This window comes from Oryzias latipes, chromosome 3, assembly GCF_002234675.1.
Source record: "Oryzias latipes chromosome 3, ASM223467v1".
Lineage (NCBI taxonomy): Eukaryota > Metazoa > Chordata > Actinopteri > Beloniformes > Adrianichthyidae > Oryzias > Oryzias latipes.
Genome location: NC_019861.2, coordinates 957117 through 977352, shown reverse-complemented (window position 1 = coordinate 977352; position 20236 = coordinate 957117). Strand labels below are relative to the sequence as shown.

At 44.0% G+C, this 20236-nt stretch overlaps 1 protein-coding gene across 2 annotated transcripts in view; it reads left to right on the top strand.

The window, feature by feature from the left end:
- The window catches only part of otog (otogelin), a 103908-nt gene that overhangs the window by 43793 nt on the left and 39879 nt on the right, over positions 1-20236 (top strand). For both annotated transcript variants that reach the window (XM_023951366.1, XM_023951367.1), the window contains exons 21-31: positions 1688-1762; positions 6358-6401; positions 6477-6642; positions 13602-13709; positions 14219-14357; positions 15513-15647; positions 16211-16357; positions 16677-16796; positions 16963-17079; positions 18801-18957; positions 19277-19303. In XM_023951366.1, the coding sequence (XP_023807134.1) occupies positions 1688-1762; positions 6358-6401; positions 6477-6642; positions 13602-13709; positions 14219-14357; positions 15513-15647; positions 16211-16357; positions 16677-16796; positions 16963-17079; positions 18801-18957; positions 19277-19303 (1235 nt within the window). The remainder of the gene's footprint in view (positions 1-1687; positions 1763-6357; positions 6402-6476; positions 6643-13601; positions 13710-14218; positions 14358-15512; positions 15648-16210; positions 16358-16676; positions 16797-16962; positions 17080-18800; positions 18958-19276; positions 19304-20236) is intronic.

Genomic DNA, 20236 nt, shown 5'->3' with positions numbered 1-20236 from the left:
ACTGTGAACATTTGAGTTAACTGCTGGTTTAATGGAAACTCTGAATTACTGAGATGGAAGGGAACGCTAGAGCGACTCTTCCTGGACAAAACTGCCCCTCATCCCAACAGAAGTATAAACCGGTTTGGTAAACTTTGACCTCAGTTATAGGAACAATTATCTGCTGAAGTTGACCTTTGGAAAAATCTGTCTGTAATGAACTTTATGGTATTAAATACTCCGTGGAGGTCAGTGTGGGATTTCCATGTTTCTACATTGATTCTTTGTTCTCCAGCATCACGTGTTTTAGTGCAGACGATGTGTCTGAATAATCAGAATCCAAACATTTTAGTAGTGATTGTAATGTGACGTGTCGCTTTGAACTCTTCTTAATGTCTGACTTTGGCTGCAACCTTTCATCAACAATGTCGACCAAAAAAACAACTACAACGTCAGCGTTAAGTCACAACCGCACCATGCACAGATAAAGGCTACATACAGGACATTTCTGGTATTTGATTCAGTGCTATTGCTGATTCTGGCATTATGGGTACAGGGAAGCTAACAACTAAAACTATTTTCAAAATAGCTTAGAATAAAAGAGAAGTTAGAAGAAGAAGCTGAGGGGTGGAGCCAAGTGGACATCCGATGCTTTAGGGGGGTAAAAATGAAAGTCAAAGGAGGCGCATGACCCAAACCGGCCAGTCTCACAACAGTGTACAGACATTCATGACACTTTGAACATAGTTACATTTAAACACATGGATAAATAGATGGATTTTATTAAGTACTTGTGGAATAATTAGTTTGGAATACTTTGAGGTACCTTGGGGCAGCTGTGGAGCAGTGGCAGGGCAGTCGACCTCTGATTGGAATATTGGATGATTGCAGGTTCGATTCCAGTCTTACCCGCCCATGTGTCAAAGTGTCCTTGGGCAAGACACTGAACCCCGCGTTTCCTCTGGTGGAAGGTTGGCTGGTGTTTGGCAGCAGAGCCCCCCTCAGTGTGTGAATGTGTCTGTGTGACTGTAAGGCGCTTTGGGCCTTTGAGGAAGGTAGAAAAGCGCTTTATAAGTATACGCCATCCCACTCTGATGGGATCTATCAAGGACAAACGAAGTGGAGTGCTGTACTGAGCGTGCTCCAAATCCATCCCGCTTGTTTACCATGTCTCCTTACACATGTCATGATTGATGGCGTCACATCCATTGGCTTGTATGCGCCCGTTTAAGGCAATTTTCAGCTCTTGGGTCTTTGCTTTTTTACCCTGATAGGAAGTCATGAAGCCCCCACCTTTAAATAAAAGAGGGCCTCCAGTGTGGCTCCACTGGTGCATGCATGTCCCAGTGATGGTCAGAGGGACTGTAGGCGTGTAGCCACGCCTTAGTCATTCTGCCCCAGGGCAGCTGTGGTACATCAGTAGTCACCATCACCAAGTATGAATGAATGATGGACACTTTGGAAGAACATTGAGCATCAAGATTAAGCACAGATAAATCTAATCCATGTTTTAAGCCTGCTTTAGCTTTATTTCTAACACTTTTATTGCAAAACATGGACTGAGTTTCCAGAATAGAGATATCTGCAGGTGTAACGTAAGCTCCTCCCAGCAGTAAGAGTGTTTAAATGACCAGAACACTATCTGGATTTTCTTATGAAGTAAATGCAGGAGGTCTGTGCTTTAGTGTTGACTGTCATGTTTTCACAGGAGCCAGTGTCCATGCAGTTTGTTTGGAGCCGACTATGAACCAGGAGATGTGATGGTGACGTCTGCAGGTGTTAGGTAAGACGCTCTTTGCTGCCTCTGATCTAGTCAAATGCAGATGATAAAGCATTTCTTTAAAATGTGGTCATAAATAATCCACCCTTCTAAATGCCTCTGCCCCCTCCTGGCCTAGTTAAATGATGATGATGATGATGACTTTATTAATCCCACAATGGGGAAATTTCATATATCTGTGGCAGCAAAAAACGACATTCAGAAATAATCTATATAATATAACATCAAAAAATGACATAAAAATGACATTCATATTAAATTATTAAAAATTATAATTACAAATATTATTGAAATTATTATCGAAAATGAGATTCATATTAAATAAATAAATATTACATTTTAAATACCAATACTAATAATAATAATCACAAAAATAAACATAAAATATATACAGAAATATTTTTTCTTTTTTTTTAAATTGTAAATTGTACAAATTGTAAAAACATCAACAACTGCAACAAACGTAAATGAATCAATCAATAAAAGAAAGAAAAACTCCCCTGGGACCGTGGAGTGTCACTTTAACACGGTGTTGTACAGAGTGATGGCTGTGGGGAGGAATGTACCTGCCCCCTGCTTGCCTTGTTAATTGCCCTTGCCCCTCCTTGCTTTGTTAATTGCCCTTGCCCCTCCTCGTTGAAGCAGACAGTCTCTTGGTTCTTTTTACATTTGGTTTGGTTCCTAATCTTATTTGCAAGAGGACTAAATCTTTAAACAGAGGCATGAGTTTGACAAATGCTGCTGCATTGGTCAGAATTAATGAGGGGCAGAGCAACATTAATCTTGAATGATGCGTGTTTTGTCAGTAGAATTCTTCTCTTCTCAAAGTTCTCAACATCTTTTAATGTTGACGATCATCTGTTTGGAAACCTGTTTTGGATTGTTTGCATCATAACTGCGATTTGACGAAGCTTCTTTGCAGAAGGTCTCTGCTGTATCCACCGATCAAACCGGCGCCGTGGTTCCCAGTCTCTTATCATCTTCTTCTTCATACCACCAACCAACTATGTTTCTCACCAGAACTTCCAGTCTGCCTCAGATCAATTTGTTCCTTCATGTGGGTTTGGTGGAGACACGTTTAGACAGCTTAAGCTCTCTAATGACCAACTACGGGAGCTTGACAGTTCCAAAAAGGCTAACGATGTTTGCAGTTGAGCCAAATCAGGTTCACTGTTAGTGGAGCCAACCGGACTGAGTGTGTCTGGAAGTGGACCAACAGCTTCTTTCAGTTGATTGCTAATAATGATAATGATCAAGAATAGAGGAGAGGAAGGGTAGAAGTAGATGAGAAAAGAGGACAGAACCCCAGTGCACCATAGTTACCCCAGCTTCAACTTCTAGCAGCTACTAACAACTAATAGTTATTGTTATTAAGTTTAATTTAAACACATTAACATTAAGTTAAATAATCTCTGAATACTAACTAGTCTGACAATAAGCCTGTCCACAGAGGAACGTTTTCAGTCTAACTTTGAATGTAGAAACTGAGTCGGCCTCTCTTCCATGAGCTGGGAGTTTATTCCATAAGACAGGGGCTTGGTGGCTAAACGCTCTACCTCCAACCGTACTTTTACTAATTCTAGGAACCACAAGCAGTCCTGCATTTAGTGAGTGAAGTGTTCTGATTGGGTGGTAAGGGACTATGAGGTCCTTAATATAGGACAGGGCCAGTCCATGTAAGGCCTTATAGGTTAACAGGAGGATCTTGAACTTGATTCTGGAATGAACTGGGATCCAGTGAAGTGAAACCAACACAGGAGTGATGTGATCTCTTCTGCTAGTTCCAGCTAACAATCTAGCTGCTGCGTTCTGAACAAGCTGGAGACTTCTTAAGGAACTCTTAGGACACGCTGCTAACAAGGAGTTACAGTAATCCAGTAGGGTTGTGCCGATGGACGATACCATCATCCATCGTGATGGGTGACTGACCTCACGATGGAGAGACACCATTGTGAAGCCACGCTGCGGGTCATCACCATCACCATAATATAATGTCAATTTCCATGCGGGAACCTCCCAAATGGATAAATAAAGTTGTCTATCTATAAGCCACGGTTACATGAGCAAAATATCTTGATGGAATCAATGGTTGGATTAGAATTCAACCGTGTACATGGGCCCAGAAAAACCTTTTCAGATTATAAAAAACGTTCACATGGGTCACACTTTCGGTCAGAATAAATCATTCACACATGCGCAGTAGTCTTTTAAATACAGAAAGAAAATATTAGTTCCGCCGAGGGGCTACATACATAGATACGTCAGCTCGGTAATATGCAAGATAATACTCTAAACGTGCTTTTATTAATGTTATGGTTATTATGAAGCGCCTATTCGCTCATCATTTGATTTTAATCCGTGTGGTCAGTGCTTTTTTTGTTGAAGAACGGAGCCAGAAAGAAGCCCGTGTTATTAGCAGTATGCTAACACGCGCTAACAACATTAGCTTTGGGTGAACATAAATCAATGTGGGAAACACTGCAATCTGCAGCCTGGCTGCACGTAAATATGTGGAATAACATCAGCCTTTATTTTGTCGGGACACGACTGGAAACACAAATCCAGGTGATTGTTTGAACCGTTTCTGAGGACTGAGCAGCATTTCTGCTTTAAGCTCACACACTGCCCCAAAGCCGCTAAGTGAGCTGATGGTCCGAGCTCTGCCCGGACACACACTTTGGTAGCTCGTTCACGTAGAGCTGCGGGACAGATCACAGTCCTAAGTCTCCCACACGTAACAAAGCATCCTCCCTCTGGTGAGGTTTTTAGGACCTAGTATAATGACCTCAGTTTTTTCTGGGTTCAAGAGGAGGTCATTAATTGTCATCCAGGTCTTTATGTCACTGATGCAGGTGTTCAGTTTCTCTATATTGTCATTCTGGTCAGGTTTCATGGATAAATACAACTGTGTGTCGTCGGCATAACAATGAAAATTAATGCTGTGTTTCCTGATGTTTCCTAGGGGTAGCATATAAAGCGTAAACAGGATCGGTCCCAAGACTGAGCCCTGTGGGACTCCATAGTTGACTCGAGTGCACTGAGAGGAATGTCCATCTACATTAACGAACTGATACCTATGGGACAGATAGGATTTAAACCACTGGAGAGCAGATCCTCTGATCCCTATGTCCTGCTCTAATCTATGGAGTAAAATACCGTGGTCGATAGTGTCAAAGGCAGCACTGAGGTCCAACAGGACCAGAATAGAAAGTAGTCCCTTTTCTGAGGCCAATAACAAGTCATTAGAGACTCTAACTAGTGCAGTTTCCGTACTGTGGTGAGGTCTAAACCCCGACTGAAAGTCTTCAAAGTGGCTGTTGTCCTGTAGGTGGCAGTAAAGCTGCTTAACTACAACTCTTTCTAGGATTTTAGAAATAAAGGGCAGGTTTGATATCGGTCTATAGTTGGCCAACATGCTAGGATCCAAACTAGGCTTTTTCAGAAGAGGTTTAACAACTGCATATTTAATTGTGCAGGGACCCCCCCCCCCGTTACACAGACATTTCTGTCACTGTTGTAACGGCTGTCATGCATCAGAAAAATGACCAAAATGGTTAATAAAAAAATGAGAAAATTTTGCTTGTTTACACTGTTTACAGATTCAGCATATGGGAAAATGTGGACAAGCTTTTATCTTTTTAATGAAATGATCTTTTAGTTTTGAATAACAGTTGAGGTTCATGCATACGTTTGACACTGGAACTAACAGAGAGGAGAACATAAAGTCTTTTTTCTCAAAGTCACCACTTTGGATGAGGTGTTTGTTTCCCAGATGAAAGTCCCAGCTGTCCTTAGGGTGGATGAGGCTGTCAGTGAGTGAAGAACGCTCAAACCCGTAAGGGCACACGCGTGACCCGCACAAGATATCACGTATGAGTCGTAGACCGCTCAGTAAACCCGTGGAGACACAACGTTAGTGCACATTTGTTTTCTACTGGCAACGGTCGTGATGAACACTCAGACACGCATAAGGCTGTGGGAGGGGAGACGCAGGCCCGTCCTACAGATTTGTCTACTTCTTCCACCCGCACACATCCTGCAGACTGAGCAAGGACGCCGTTAGTGCTGTTCACGTGACACGTGCACACCATGTGCGTCCAGCATTTGGGTGCAGTCAGTATGGAGCCAGAACTGGCACCTTACTGACGAAAAGGCTCGTCCCAGACTGCCTGATGTGCTTTGTAGTTCTTTTTGCCGTTTCTTTAGCAACATGAAGCAGTTAAATGATGGTAGAATCTTTAAGTGTTTGATGGTTTTGGGTTTTTTCAGTGAAAAAATGTCAAATAAAAACTAAAGTGTTTGATTAAAGAAAACAGCTAAAAAGGGAATCATTTCAAAAGCTTTAGGGCCAATGAAACTTGAAAAATAATCTGATTACAACAGTTCTAGAAGACCAGAAGCATGGAGGAACAAGATTTGACGACAAAACCAATGAAGCCAGCTGTAAACAGAAGCTCAGTCTGTTGGGACTGCAGAAACCAGAAGCATTGGATGAAAACTGGACTTGAATAGAGAAGGAACAGACGCAGAGCGTCCTAACTCTGCCGGTTGTGTTGCTGTTGTCTCCCTTGGTGACCTCGGTCTGTGTTCCTCTACAGACTCTGCCTGAACGGTAAACTGGTGTCCCAAAGCCCGGACTCTGGTGAGTTACCCGCTCAACTCTCATGGTCTCTGACCGGGTTCCTGAAATGTTCAGGGTTCTCCTTCTTCCTTCCAGAGAGGTTGTGTCCAGCAGGTCAGCTCTACCAGAACTGCTCGGATGGAGATGACGCCTTCCTGCCAGGAAGAGGTGTGGCCTGCGAGCGCACCTGTGAGTCTCACCTGCTCAACATCCCCTGCTCCTCCCACGATTCCTGTGTGTCCGGATGCGTCTGCCCCCACGGGTGAGTTCAGGAGTCTGGCTCATGTGCTGGCTCGTCAGTCTGTCGTTGGTGTTCAGTCGGGTAACATCCAGACCTGAACATCTGTCTGTCGTACAGCAAGAGGTCGCTCATCTGCTCATCTTCAGGCGTCCATGTTCAGTTTGACTGTGGCTCAGGGAGACTTTTTCACTTTAGGACTGGATAAACCAGAGAACAGCGTTTAGTTCCGTTCACCTGGTCACCAATAATCAGATCTTTATCGTGTGTCTAGAGGTATCCGAGTCTTCAGGTGATCACATGAGCAGCCTGACCTGAAATATTTTCCCGAAATGGGATTTCCATCCCAGAGTTCTCCCAGATAGTCTGTGTTGTTACTGACATATTCTCGGTATTCTCATTACTTTGCTCTTGGCTAAAAGGGGCGTGGTCACAGGAAATGCTTCCTCTTTATAACGTCAGTGTCTTAGAAGAGACTCCCAAATAGTAATATGCTGCAGATGACTTGGCATTTGAACGTTCCAACATTTGAGCTCTGAAACTGTCACGTGTGGATGATTTAACATTTGTTTTAAACCAGACCAGGCCTTCCAAGTGTGCGTTAAAAAGTAATAACGCACACTTGGAAGGCCATTTGCCTGCTTATACCATGGTCACTTACAAAAGCAATACATATTAACCAGTTTTTAGTCCTTACTTCTTGTTTTTTTTCCGATTTGGATCGCTTTTCTCACAAAAAGTCGCGCAGCACCACCACCACAGTCAAGATTCGGCGATATATATATATATATATATATATATATATATATATATATATATATATATATATATATATATATATATATATATATATTTATATACTGATCTTTCCGATGGGTTGAAGAAAGCATCAGTTCAGAGAGAAAGTTCTCCTCTTACTGCTTGTTTTTGTCCAAATGATGATGAAGCAAAAGGTTGTTTTAATGAAGCCGGCGCAGTGATACAAAACATTTAAGCTAGGTGACCGGAACTTCTTTTTTCACTGTGCGGTTATCAGGTTTTAATGCACACCCAGCAGCCAATCAGAATCGAGTATTCAACCGGTCCGTGGTATAACAGATCAGTAATAAACTGTTAGTTAATGACTTCTCAATGGCTTTGGGAAAAAACAGTTAGCATTTTGTTAAGGATTTATAAATGTGCCTTATAGATAACTAATACATACTGTTAGTAAGCGAGTTATAAATGACCTGTTCACTATATGTTAATAATTATAACTGTAATTTCATAATTAGTAATATGTCATGAACAAGCTGTTAGTGAATTACTCACTGTTGACTTGTTAAGTACGGTTAATAGTTTTTCTGTGTTACTAGGATGTTATTTCAATCTTTCAACCTTTGTTCATAACTTTGCAAACCTTTTCTGTTACAAAACGTGCTGAAAGTCAAAGTTCAAGTCCACCAGACTTTTTTACTTCCTCTGTCTAAATGTTGTCAGAAAGTTTATTTAAACAGTAGTTTTAGTTTTTAGACATTTTAGAATTTAAATCACTTTGATTTAATAAAAATCCACTAATATACGTGAATTCCCTACCACTGAGCAGTGCGGTTTCATGGCTGCATGGTTGCCGCCGCCGCCACTTTAAGACCCTGATTGGTTGTTGGTGGACAAAAGGCTGGAAAGCAGCAGATGATGTGAACAGACATCCTGGGCAGATTACAGCCATCTGATCCCGCTAAGCCCCCGCGGTTGTCAGCCTGCAAACAGGGTCAAGTGGTTCCACTCTGTGAAATCAAGCCGCAGTCATCTTGATATCAGGATGCTGAGGTGGGGGCTGGCGTAGAGCCCCTTCTGATGAGTCGCTCACACAGATTCTAACGTCATGTGACCGACGGCGTCTGTTAACTCTGCTACTTTTGTTTGTGCTGCTGTTTCTGCTGCTGCTGCTGCTATCCAACACCTAGAAGTCTAATAAAGGATATTTCATTCACCTCTTTTTTGTATGTGTGGAGTAAAATGATGTTTTTCACAGTTTGATTTTTTTTCAATATCCATATTTTTTTTATGGTCAACAAAAACGATATTTCCATAAATGAGAATCTCTGAAATGTAAGTTGTTAGGTCATGTGGTCTTAACTCTGATAAGTCATCAGTTTGGATTCCCAAAGCCTCACAGATGACGTTTCAATCACTGAGAATTACAACTAATCACAACCATATATACATATTTGCTTCATAACTACGTCATAGTAGAGATAAATGATTCCATCTGCAGTAGCGTCTGCAGCCACCCTCATCATGGTTTAATAACTCATGTGCAGGTGTGGGGGTGGGTACCTGCCCCCACACAGGTGACTTGTCTTTCACATTTTATGCAGAGCAGACGACGTGAGTATCTGAACTTCTTAAACAAATGTCAAACCAGAAGGAAGAGTGAACATTTACTGCAGAATCTCTTCCTTCAACAGACCTTCTAACTCTTTTTGTCACAAATGAGTTTTCAGCTAACAGCAGCATTAGCAACAACAGAATTAGCCTCCCTTTCTCCCTGACACAGGTTTCTGTATTTCCCCGATTGGATTTGATTTAAACGTCCCAGAATATCTGAGCACACAGGAGGTCGGATTGTTCCTTTGGCCCACAGAAAGCAGGACCTTTATGATGACGCACGCCGCATCCGTGCTGCCTGATAACCTGAGACCCAGTGTTGCACGTGCACAAAAAGGTTCATTCATGCACCCTCCGAAAAACCACCCGGTTGATTCCTATATGTGTGACGTCAGCCGGAAGTTCAGAAACCTTTAGAAAAATCCTTTTAAGAAGAAATATGTGTTAAAGATGACTGAGTACTATTGTTATTTACACATTTGTTGCATGAATTTCTACCTTTTTACTGTTATTCAGAATGTATTTCTGTATTTAATTTTAAAAATTGTGAAGCGGCTGGGATGAGGGTCAGCACCGCTAAATCTGAGGCCATGGTTCTCAACCAGAGAAAGGTATTTTGTCCTCTCTGGGTGGGTGGAGTGTCCCTGCCCCAGGGGGAGGGGTTTTAAGATCTTGGGGTCTTGTTCACGAGTGAGGGAAGACCGGATCGTGAGATTGACAGGCGGATCGGAGCGGCGTCGGTAGTTATGCGGTTGCTGTATCGGTCCGTTGTGGTGAAGAGAGAGCAGAGCGGAGGAGCGGAACCACCACCCCTGTCTGCCAGTCCAGTGGTACAGTCCCCAACTGCCACATGGTGCTGCAGAGACGTGTCAGCCAAGACACGCCCACAGCATCCACAGACTTGAGTTATTTCGGGTGAACTTTGTCCACTCCGGTAGTCTTGCCACTGAGGATCTTGTCAGCTACCTCAGTGACTTCAGCCCGGGTGATGGACAGCCTCACCCAAACCCCAAGTCCTCATTCTCTGCTTCCTCTAGAGGAGGCGTGTCAGTGGGATTGAGGAGATCCTGGAAGTATTCCGTCCACCACCCAACAATGTCCCCAGTTGAAGTCAACAGCTCCCCACTTGCACTGAAAATGGTGCCTGCAGAAAACTGCTTTCCCCTCCTGAGGCGCCGGACGGTTTGCCAGAATCTCTTGGAGGCCAACCGATGGTCCTTCTCCATGGTCTCACCAGTTCTCACCTTTATGAGAAGCACTATCAAAGATTTTGCAACGTCGCCTGGATTGGCATCGCTGGGGCCCCACCCTGGAGCCAGGCCTGGGGTTGGGGCTCCACTCTCAGGTCAGGTCTAGCCCGACAGAACGCCATCAAATTCTGACATGGATAAGTGAGGAACCGCCCCTTCCAGGAAGAGCCTGCTCTTCTAGCCCCGCCCCCAGGCTAACACACACTCCCACATTCTCCGTGGAGCTAGCGGTGATCGGCTAAACACTGTACTTTTCTATGCACATTATGCACATCTGTGTTTGCAAAAGTTTGGATGTTTTATAACTGGACGACACCCACAAGGAGCGAAAGGCGGAGCTTAAGGGATCGGGTCGTCTTACTTAACAGGATTGGAAAATAATTTAGGAAAATGACAAATATTTCAGTTAAAAAAATGTTCTTTTGTGTGCCAAAGGTAATATATTACCTTGTAGCATGTATTTATGTAGTTTACTCTGAAAGGTTTAATAAAGCAGGCCTGAAGTCTTTCTTAAATGTCATCCAGTCATGAAATCTTTTTGTTTCCAGTCTTTGGTTTTCTATCCGGTGACATCTCTGCTGCTGTGACATTGTTTATTTTGCTGAGAGAATTTCTTCGTTTTTTAGTCATAATTAATTTGTCCGGTCTATTTGGATTTCCTCTGAGCTCAGAAACAGCACATTGTGAGGATAAATGAGGCACATGTGGGTTTTTCTGCCAGAAAGGGGCAGTAGTGCCAAAGACGTGGCACTTCTTTGAGAGAAGATCTCATCACGAGTTTTTTTTGTACAGCTTGATACAGAGACAACTATTAAAACAGTAAAAAAGAAAACATCCACCCCGGTGGAAATTGCAAGTAGAAAGAATTGGAAACCTCTAATGGAAAATAATTAGCCTATGTGCTGACAGAAGAGTCCATTGTGTTTTCCTCACAATGAGCCACTTTGTTTATGATCCATTCATTGGGTCTTTCTGTTGGTTCACCTCTGCTGACCCGATATGAACTTATTCAGGTGCAAACTGAAGCATGGAGCTCACTGCCATTCATTTAGATTCAGGCACAATCCAATAGTCATGAAATAAACTATCTTTTCTTGGGTTTAGACCTTTCTGGGGATTTGCTGTATCTACAGGTAAAATCCAGGTGGATGATCATCAACATGAACCTGCTGTGGCTGACAGGAACACAGAACATGATCAAAACCAAGACACTGACCTGAAAGAACCAAATCCTCAGACATCACATTAAGTTATGAAAAAAAAGCTAGAAATACATAAAATAATTATGGAGATCAATGAAAAGTTCAATTAAAGCAACAGAGAATAATAAAGTAATAATAATTGGCAGCTGGATGGCTCAGGTGGTTAAGGGCAGGACTGGTACCTGGAACCAGGATCCGATTCAGGAGGCCATTCCCCAGCTAGGTCCTAACTATAATCAGGTTATTGTGGTTTCTGGGCCTGTAGACAGCCTGTCAGTCTGCATAAGTGAGAGCACAAAGGAAAGGGGAGGACTGTCCAGCATTACTGACAGACTCCTCAAGCTGGATGGAATAGAGTGTGTATCTACAGCAGCTGGATGTTCACAGCATCCCAGTTACATTAGAGAGACGTTCACTGCAGAGGTACAGCGGTCGGCCTCTGGCCGGAAGATCGCAGCTTAAGCCTATGTGCCAAAGTGTCCTTGAGCAAGACACTGAACCCCACATTGCTCCTGGTGGTTATAGGTTGGCAGTGTTCGGCACCAGTGTGTGAATGGGACTGGGCGCGATATAAATATACGCCATTTACCACATTATGCACAGCGGTGTTAACATGTAAATCTCCATTTAGAGTCCTTTCATCAGTAACAGGGAGCTTAGTCCAATAAAACAAGGAGTTCATAAACGGGTGTAGAATATAGTCGTATATCAAAGCAGATCCACTTCCAACACTGGTTTCCCATACAGATCATCATGTTGGAGATTTTTCTTCAGCTGTTCTGAAGGTCACACAAAACTCAGCAAGAATGTAGACCTGAACACCGAACAATCAAAGCTTCAGCTTTCCTTTTCCTTGAAGACTTTTTGTTTTTTCTTAACTCCGTCTGCTCACATGATGGAGGACATTTATAAAAAGAAATAACCTTTGACTTACATTTCTGAGGATTTCTTTATTCAAATCGTGAATCCGGAGCAGACTATCTGAAAAAGATGGCATTTGGGACATAGAAAATTTGTTGAGGGGGCCACAACAGGGTGGGGAGGGGTGATAGGATTGCTCTGCTCCAATGGTCCCACCCACAATGCAGGGGTAAATTGCAAAGGAACTCCTGCTGCTCTGCAGAAGCTATGTCCTAGAACACAGAACTGTTTTTGTAAATTTGAGGTAAGGGTTTAGGACAACGTAAGTCTTATAACACATGTGTCAATACCACTAGAGGTTAGCTGTCGGGTATAAGAGCCGGCAGAACCAGAGTTAAACCCAGTCCGAGTGAGTCTAGGTGGGTTCCAGGTGAGTCCCCGTCGGTAATCCTGCACACCTCTGGAGACAAAACGCAAAGCAGCAGACAGATGCCAGACGGCGGCAACAGGAGAAATGACAGAAAGAGGGAGACAGAAGGACCAGAACCTGCCTGACCACGACGATCAGAACAAAAAGAGAAAGAGAAGGCCTTGAAGATAGACCAGAAGATGATCAGAGTGGGACTTTATCAACTGAGATTAGTGAAGTAAACTTCCAATCTAGACTTCATCAAACTTGAAGTACCTGAAACTGAACGGCCTTCGTGTTTTGCTTGACTCTTAAGTAGATCCTTTTGTAATACCCAAAGGGTTTTTATGTTGATCATTGTTAAAAGCCAACAGGTGTTTGCAAATATCAGCATATTGGAAAAGATAAATGTGTGTCTTTGGGATGGATGTCACTATGAAACTGTCCTCACCCTTATGACACTCTAAGGTCTTCTGTCTTACGGAGGACACAGTGTCTGTGGTTACCTACAAGAAGGTCCCGTTTGGACTCATCTGACCCCAGAACTCAGACCCACTTTGAAACAGTCCATTTGCAATGATGCGGTTCTGCACGGTGGTTCAATTGGACCTTTTTAAACTGTGGCTTCCTCTCTGAAAAAGCCTCTCCTCATCACAGTTACCAAACAAACAAAGCCTCACACTTCATCACAAACACACTTGACGTCAAACGGACCTGCCTGGGTTTGCTTTGGACGGCCTCGTGTGCTGACTGGATGCTGTGTTTCCTCAAATGCCTCACATTCTTTGGTGGACTACATGAAGGTTGTCTGACATCAGGCTGTTTTTCCTTCGTCATCAAGAGGTTCTCTCACATCACATTGCTTGACTTTCATGTGTCTTTTCCCTCCAGTCTACTGAAACATGGCGACGAGTGCTTTGAACCTGCAGCATGCCCCTGCCTTTGGAAAGGAAAGGAATATTTCCCCGGTGACAGAGTGTCCTCCCCTTGCTACCAGTGGTATGTATTTGATTTAAATATCATATCTTCCTTTAGGTTCATATAAATGTCCTGAATCCGTGCAAATTTCAGACAATCACCTGCTAATAGATACCTTTCAGAGTGACAATAAATCTCCAAAGTTCTGGGTCCATTTTCAAGGATTAGACCTGAAAGCCTGGATGTTGTCAGACGGTGACCTGATATCCATAACTCTGTTATCAGAGGGGAGAAAAGGACCTGAGAACAGAGCAGGTCCTGTTGGACTCTCTGACTCCATCCACTTCAAACTGTTCATCTCTGATGAAAGGAACCACTCTCCCAGCCGTCCCGCTTTTTCTCCCATCCTTCCATTACTTTTCAAGCCCCGGCCAAGTGGAGCGGCGTAGCTGACAGCCTAATGGTTCTGTGAGCGAGGGATCTTCTTTGTGCCTCCGTTAGCCCACGCCTCTGCAGAACGGAGGGCATTAGAGGCAGAACTTGCTGGAAGAGGCTGATGCTGAATGACTGAAGCTGTGCCATCTTTGTAGTGCCTGCCAGGATGGGACGTTCCAGTGTGCGTTTCGTCCGTGTCCGTCCATGTGCACGGCTTACGGGGATCGCCACTACCGGACGTTTGATGGACTGCTGTTCGACTATGTTGGTGCCTGCAAAGTTTATCTTGTAAAGGTACAAAACTTATCCTTGGTGTGCATTTTACCAACCTGCTGGACTGGTGGGAGATTTTACTGTTTCTGCTCAGAAAAAGGACAGACAGGAAGGCAGAACTCCCTGTTTAAACTTTGATTCCATAACTGCAGCAGCAGGCATCAGTCTAACCAGTCCTTAACAACAGTCATCAAACATTATTAACACATAAGGGCTTTCCATCGTTTTTCTGGTGCTCTGCTGTTTTTCATTTAGAGTAAAACCATAGATACAACTACAACGGATAACTCAGATTTACTCACTTAATCTGGGTTCTCTGAGTGGCAGGAGTGATATGGCTGAACCCTGTGTTACGTTCACAAACGTACAGGTCTAGGGCGGAGGTGTACGTACCATAAACACACACAATGAGGAACTTTTAAAGATTTTATTGAACTTGGAGAAGGGGAGGTAGGGACTAAGGTTGGGCCAAAGGAATGAAATTAATAGAACAAAACCCAGCCTGGCTATCAAAGCGCTAAAACTAAAACAGGAAAAGAGTGAGAGACTCACTGCCTTATCTATAAAGTGGTGATAAAACATACAAGGGGTGGCACCAACCAACTTGCCTAGTGTGTCTAACAGAAAGCACGCTGCATGAGGTGTACAGGGTACCCTGTCTTACCTGTCCACAAACCTCCCACAATCTCCAACACAGCAAGCTCAAAACATTCAACTGGTTGTGATCCGGAAAGAGCTGTGTCCTCCATTGATTCACAGGAGCTTATATGTAGGGCTGGTGGCTGGCTCTGGGCCTGATTGTGCAGCTGGTCAGGTCCACCAGGTGTCTTCACTCAGCTCTTTAAGCACATGCAGAGGAAGGAAACAAAAGAAAGTCATGAAAAACCCCTGCATGTAACACCTGACTGGCTGGTTGGTGATGGCTTTGCTAGCGTCACCTTTCTCAGAGTGGCCAGCCCTACAAAGTGCAGGGGCGTGAGACGTTGAGAGAGGCCTGAAACAAGCGGGAAATGTTCTTAGTGGGGAATATGATGCAGTTTTCATTGTGTTTAAATGCTGACATTAGCGATCTTGTCTAAATGCAGCTTGAAGCTCCTCTAGACCAGTACAGCTGATGGGTATAACAGTCCAAGTAAGGGTTGCAGGCTCCATGAATGCCGTCTCTCCTCTTTTCAGAGCAGTGCCGATGCCGTGTTCAGTGTCACGGCGGAGAACGTGGACTGTTTCGACACCGGCGTCATCTGCAAGAAATATCTGCTGATCAATGTCGGGGCGTCTCTGCTGTCGTTGGACGACCACATGGGAAAACCAGTACGGCTCATTTTTCCTTTCATATAGACTTCTTTGAAACTACAGTGGAAAAGCTCCTCAGGACGTCAGAGAAATGATTCAAAAACTGCAACTTCAACAAGCTCAGCTGCTGCAAACGGCTTTTATGAACAAACCAGAGACACGGATGTGGGGGTCCTGGATCCTGACAGTGATTATTCATCAAATCTGTGAAAAACAGTAGTGGCCACATATTTCCTTTAGCATTAATGCATTTTATGCTGGCAGGTGAGGATGATGACTTCCTCACCTGCCTCCCCTGGATGAGATCTGGACTCCTGCAGAGTCCTGTAAAATCCTGAGACACCCCTGAAACTTCCAACAAATATGTCTCATATACTTCAAACTTTGGTTATAAAGCAGAATACACGATAATAAATGTGCTGCAGCTTATTACACCAGACCCCCTACTGAGAGAACTGGTTCCCACCGCCTCGTGTCCTACTGCAGATGATTTCCTTTGCTGCTGTCTGTCTGTAAATGTTCTCATGAACAGACAAATGTTTTGCCTCTTTTTGAACGTTTCACATCCTCTTCCTGTGCAGAATCCGTCCAGTGTGATTGACAGGAATCAGAGGCTGTTCATTTGGCAGGCCGGACTCTTCACGGTGGTTCATTTCCCAGAGGAGGACATCACCGTCCTTTGGGACCACAAGACCACGGTTCACGTTCAGGTTGGACCTCACTGGCAGGTAAACGTCTCCAGACTATCCTCCTGATATCTGACCAAGCAGCTTTCATGTGTGAGGAAGCTGTTGGGCATTAGTGTTACTCAGCACCACGGCTTTTCTACGCTGATCTACTCTCTAACTCCATCTTAATCCATGAGGATGCATACTTATGGAAACATATCGGAATATATTATCTAAATTCCTTCATGTGTAAAAAAAAATAGAGTTTGCATAAATCTGTTAAACACCCAAACTAGTGTGGTTCGGAGATCCTCACTTGCTGTTTTTTTCCGGAGGATTTGAGGAAGCGGCTGTCTCTTCAGAGTTTGAATGTGTTCAGGGACGGCTGAGCGGGCTGTGTGGAAACTTCGATCTGAAGACGGTGAATGAGATGAGGACTCCGGAGAACATGGACTCTCCCACGCCACAGGAGTTTGGGAACAGCTGGACCGCGACTGAGGCGAGCAAAGCCGAGTTATCGTCAGAATGAGTTCAGCTCATGCTGCTTGTTAGATCATGAAAAGCTGATGGCTTTTGTGTAGTCCTCCCCAGACGCGCCACGGTGCTCATAGATCCACGTCGTTGTCTTGGATAACATCCATGTGAATGTGTGTGTCCACCTGCAGTGTGTCAACAGTCCGGACATCAGACACCCCTGCAGTCTGAACCCCCTCAGAGAGCCTTATGCCAAGCATCAGTGTGCCGTTCTTCTCAGTGAAGTCTTCCAAACCTGCCACCCAGTGGTGAGTTTCAGTACTGCACCCTTCAGCTTTGAGGCTTAACCTAAGCAAAGATGTGGTTTTGTTTTTTGTTTTTTTCTAATCCAACAGTTCAGCTGAAGCCCAGCTTGACGCTCTTGGAGCATCAAGCACTTTTATGGAAAAAATATACTTAATGGATCAAATAGCCTCAAACAGAAAATCCCATCCTGTGCACAAACATTCGTTAATAAAAGCTGTCACATTTGATGGAAGTGTCTTTGGAGCTCAGCATTTGCCTGTCAGACCTTCATCCATGAGACGTGTTCAGTGTTTGTCTTTAACAAAGTTCAGGTGGGAGAACGTCGTCTCTCACTTCTGCTGAGAATTCATTTCTTGTGTTGATGTAAATGTCAGCGTTCCACGAGTCAAACATTGTTTTGGGGGCTTCGACCCTTCCTGTGATTCCTTTTAACCTTGACGCTACGTCTTGGCTTGGTCGGCGCCAGATTGGGGCGACTCACTCCTCACAGAGCGGGGGTGTTCAACCAGTTGATGCTCAGGGGACTGACAGGAAGGCAGAGGTGTTTTTTTCCTCAAGATTAATTCATAGAGTGTTTAGAAATGACATCTGCAAGTGACACGCGGTTCACCTCGGCAGCGTGCATGTATCTCCACCCCCACATGCACGTGCACACTGCCACACTGCTCCCTGTCTGCTTCATCCCTCCTCCTTACCTGCAGTGGATTGATGGACAGATGTCTTCCGCTCATTTAGAGTCAGAATTTCACTTTTGGATGTCTTTCTGCAGATCTAGTATAAATGTTTCACAGCTTTAAATCATAACGTATTCAAATTAGCATCTCTTCACTCGTATCCCCTCACTTTCTCCCCCTCTCCCTTTTTTTCCTCAACCCCCCCCTTCACCCCCCTCTCTCTTTCTTGTTCTGACCCCCCCATTCACACTTTTCCCCTCTGTCTTCCCTCTGTATAGAAAAATAGAAAATATTTATATGAAATGCAATAACAAAATAAAACAAAACAAAAAGGGGTTTATTCAAATATACACCTGCTGTGTCAGAAGTTCTATAACCTCTTTTTGTGATAGTAAAACCTGTCCAACCCAAAAGGCCTTCAGCTCTAAACTGTTCGCTCAGCTGTTGGACAGAACAAGTTAGACAAAAGGAGCTTCTCCTCCACACAGTGAGGAATCATCTGAGGTGGTCTCCTGACACCCTAACTGAGACTTCTGCCCCTCCCACCCAAACCCGGGACCACAGAACACGGACAGACATGTTTCTTTACCTCCACAGCAGCGTGCTGCATGTGATTTACTAGGGATGTAACAATTAATCGATTAATCAATAAATCGATCTATATTCCAACAATCAAACCAGATCGATCTGCCTGAGGCAAGTTCTTATTTAAATCGATCTATATCGTTATAAAATTGTTGCAAAATGAAACTAGTTGCTTAAATGGATATTGGAAAATACCATCTGGATTGAGGTACTGTAAATTTATTTTACTGTAACATAAACCAATCACAGCATCAACACACATGTGATGTCATCAACACGGATCAGTCCATCATTCCAGTCCAATGTGTGGTTTTCTACATTGAGGATGTAGTTTCTGAAAACGAGCTCCTCGGTCGCCCCTGAAGTCATGTAGTCAGATATCAAGTCAGTGCAGTGGAGTTGGACGGGCGTTCTCCTTGCTGTGCTGGAGCGTGACGCCGGCGGCTGTCCTTTGTCTCGTTCAGGTGGATGTCAGCTGGTTCTACGAGAACTGCCTCGCAGACACGTGCGCCTGCAGCCGTGGGGGCGACTGCGAGTGCTTCTGCAGCAGCGTGGCGGCGTACGCCCAGCGCTGCTGCCATGAGGGCGTGCCTGTCGATTGGCGTTCTCCTTCTCTTTGTCGTAAGTGAAATCAATCCACCCTTTTAGGGTCATTTGATCAGAAAAAGAATGATTCAAGCTTTATTGGAACGCAGAAAAATCCTGCAAAAAGTGAGAAAAATCAAACATTTGTTGTTTTTCTTTCAGAAGAACGAAGGATTGAACTTTAAACCTAAACAATAAATCTGATTTGTACAAATTCAGTCTGTTTTAGATTAACATTTGTATTAATAAACCTAATCTTCTGTTAGAAGTTGGATTGAAAACACTTACAATAAAATGAATATATTTCTAGTATCTGTGATGTTTTCTGATAAATCCTCTGATTCTCTTCCCACAGCTCATGATTGTGAGTTCTACAACAAAGGTACGAAGAATTCCCTAACAGCCTCTAAATGCACCACACATCCACTTTTTACCACTTTTTCTATCTGTGTGGAACATACTTTAGATTTTGGCTTGAAACACAACTCGAAGTCCAAAAACTGAGACTTTTTCCTAACAAAACTAAAGAGTCAAGACATTTTACACAAAATCAGCTCATTTTAAGTGTAGATCAGGTCTCAGGACAGTTGCAGCCAAGCTAGTTACCATGGTTACCGTGGTGCAGCATCTCCTGTTCTAAACAGTTTAACTAGCAGAGTTTCCATGGACAAAGTAATGACATGAAGGTCTGATCAGGATGAAATGCGTCATGTCAACACGGCGTTCAGAACATTCTGCCCCGATCAGCATTTATTCTGATGGAGATAGCTGGTTCTGCTGATTGTTGATCTGATTGTGGTTTATGGGTCACTGCTGCTCTGGTTTACGTCACGCACAGACGTGTGGCTCCAGAGGAGGCTTTGGACCGCAGTCCGTCCGGCCGCTCTGCGTGAGCGAGCTGCTGGACTCTGGAGAAGCGGGTCATGCGGTAGAACCAGGTCTGGCGGTAGATCTGGGTCTGGTGGTAGAACCGGGTCTCTAAGAAGAACCGGGTCTGGCGGTAGAAGCGGGTCTGGCGGTAGAAGCGGGTCTGGCTGTAGAAGCGGGTCTCCAAGCAGAGGAGCGGCTCTGGGACGATGCAGAAATGCTGCTCAGTCCTGAGAAACCGTGTAAACAATCAGGTGATTCCTGTTTCCAGTGGTGTCCAGACAGAATCAATGCTGATGTCATTGCAACATGTTTCCACATTGCAGCTTTGACCGCATGGATTTGAACTGCATCCACGGCTAAATGTTGTTGTTGGTACGTGTTAGCCTAACCTGACCCTTCTTCCAGCTCCTAATAATAATCCTAACAATAAGAAATCATCTCTAGA